Raw genomic sequence first — 2,383 nt, forward strand, 5'->3', positions numbered from 1 at the left:
GGACAAGGAATGGAGGGCCAGGAGCCAGGGAATGGCTGCCAGTGGCAGAGGGCAGGGCTGGATGGGATTTGGGGCAGGCATTGTTCCCTGGCAGGGTGGGCAGGCCCTGGCACAGGGTGCCCAGAGCAGCTGGGGCTGCCCCTGGATCCCTGGCAGTGCCCAAGGCCAGGCTGGACACTGGGACAGTGGGAGGTGTCCCTGCCATGGCAGGGGGGGAATGGGGTGGGATTTAAGGCCTTTTCCCACCCAGACCTCTCCATGATTCCACACCACCACTCTGGAAACAAACCAGTACAAATATGCAGTTTTAAACTGGAGCTCCCTCAGTCTGGGACTGGAATTTAGGACATGTTGGCCTAATCCAGAAATTCCCTTCAGCCCCTTGCAGGACAGCAGGACAATGTGATGTCACACAATCACAAATTCTTAACTCTTCCAGAGCTGGATCCTGCACAAATCAGCCCCCAAACCATTCCTCAAGTCACACCAGCATTGCAGGGCCATCTTTTATCTTTTTTTAAGGCCCAGGGTGCTCTGTCTGTTGTCAGTATTCATTTAAATAGTTGCCCACAGACCTTGGGCATTGGCAGCAACCAGAGATGTGACCATTCCCTAAGGAAGGAGCTTCCCAAAACCTAGGGATAATAATGACCTTCCCAGGAAGCTGGGACTGCCCTTGGGCATCTCCTGCTGATTTTCCCTGCATGGGGCTTGTGGGACAGGGCGGGGATGATGTGGTGCAGCTGTCACAGGGAAGCTCTCAGTGAAGAATAAATGACATTATGTCTTCAGATTTCCTACTTACTCATTTCCATGAACAGCTGCCTCTTCTCTGCCATGGTCCTCCTCCTCTTCCCACTCTCCTCAATCATTCTGGAGACAAAAATGGCAAAAAAACGCTGTTTGTGTTAGAATTGCTGTCACAAGAGCGACTTGCTGTGAACAGCAGGATTCTGTCCCTCAGCAGGAACAGTCTGCTTCTGTTTGGGAATTCCAGCACACACACAGACACCTCCCAGCATTATCCCATTCCACACACACACCTCAGCCTTGTTAACACCTCCCAAAGCACAGGAAACATCAATTCTCAACACCTGAATTTAGTTTGAAAAGCTCAGAGCTGCGTTAATACAGCAGAAATATTCCAGAAGGAATTCCTTTGTGTTCCAAGGGGTTTTGTTTGCAAAACACAGAGAGAGTCAGGAGCAGGGGAGATGTTGGAGACCTTGGGCAGGAGGAACAAGCTGATCCCATTCCCTGCCTGGCTGACAGGGGCCAGTGACCCCTCTTTCCTGCAGGATCACAGAATCCTTTAGTTGGGAAAAATCCCAGGATCTGTGGGGATGCTGGGTTTGGGGGAACGTTGGCTTTAAACAAAACTTCTTAAAATTCATTTAACTTTGAACCCAAACACCTGAGGTCAAATGGGATTTGTCAGGGAAGTAAAGAACTTCCAGCTAATTAAGCTGGAAATGAAAACAGTTTGGTGACAGAGGCCTCCCTTTGCCAGAAAAACAGATTAAAAGAGGGACAGGAGCAGGGAAGAGCTTGTACTCCAAGGTAAGGGGGCACAGGGACAATTCAGCAGCTCTCAGGGCTTATTTCACTACACAGTAATAAAAGATGCCAAATTTCAGTCCCCTTCAGCAAAAAAAAAGCCAAGTTAATTCAGCAGCAGTGTAAAATCTAATTTATATTTTAACTAATGATTACATTATTCTCTGGTTACCAAATTCACCAACTCAAAATCCATTAAGTATAGGTTTTATGTGTCTAACTCCCAAAAAAGACAAAAATCCCAAACAATGCTTCTCCAGTTCCATCCAGCCCTACAGGAGGCAGTAGGCTCAGCCTCCCCAGCCCAGCCTGCAGCAGGAGCAGCAGCAAAGCTGTGCCTTGGCCCTGGCACACATCCCTGAGGAGCAGCCTTGGCACAGCTCTGGCACTTCCACATTCCCTGCTGGAACCCCACAGCCTGCAAACCACCAAAAGCTTTTTGCTTTTCAGAAAGGAGAGCAAGCACATGGGCTCTGACCTGAAAATACACTGCATTTCCTTGGCTTTCCCTACTTCAGAAAGCCATAGCCCCAGAACCAATGTGCTGCTGTGTTGTTATTGGGTTTATTCAACAGGAAAAAGGCTCAGTGGTGCTTTTTATGACTTGTAAGGTTGGGAGTTTTTGGCACACAAGCTTCCAGTCCCAACTGCACAAAGCACCTGACAGCACCATGACTTCTGTCCCCAGAGATTCCTCACTCATGGAATCCCAGGATGGTTTGGGGTGGGTTGGGAGGGACCCCAGAGCCCCTCCAGTGTCACCCCTGCCATGGCAGGGACACCTCCCACTGTCCCAGTGTCCAGCCTGGCCTTGGGCACTGCCAGG

General features: G+C 49.8%; 1 protein-coding gene across 1 annotated transcript in view; it reads right to left on the reverse strand.

Annotated features, from left to right (window-relative positions):
• The window catches only part of LOC107198680 (dystrobrevin beta-like), a gene marked incomplete at its 3' end in the record, with an annotated part of 37,678 nt that overhangs the window by 25,701 nt on the left and 9,594 nt on the right, over window positions 1-2,383 (reverse strand). Inside the window, exon 2 of the mRNA XM_033511496.1 lies at window positions 806-873. Within this exon, the coding sequence (XP_033367387.1) occupies window positions 806-872 (67 nt within the window). The remainder of the gene's footprint in view (window positions 1-805; window positions 874-2,383) is intronic.

This window comes from Parus major, unplaced genomic scaffold (genome assembly GCF_001522545.3).
Source record: "Parus major isolate Abel unplaced genomic scaffold, Parus_major1.1 Scaffold276, whole genome shotgun sequence".
Taxonomy (NCBI): Eukaryota; Metazoa; Chordata; class Aves; order Passeriformes; family Paridae; genus Parus; species Parus major.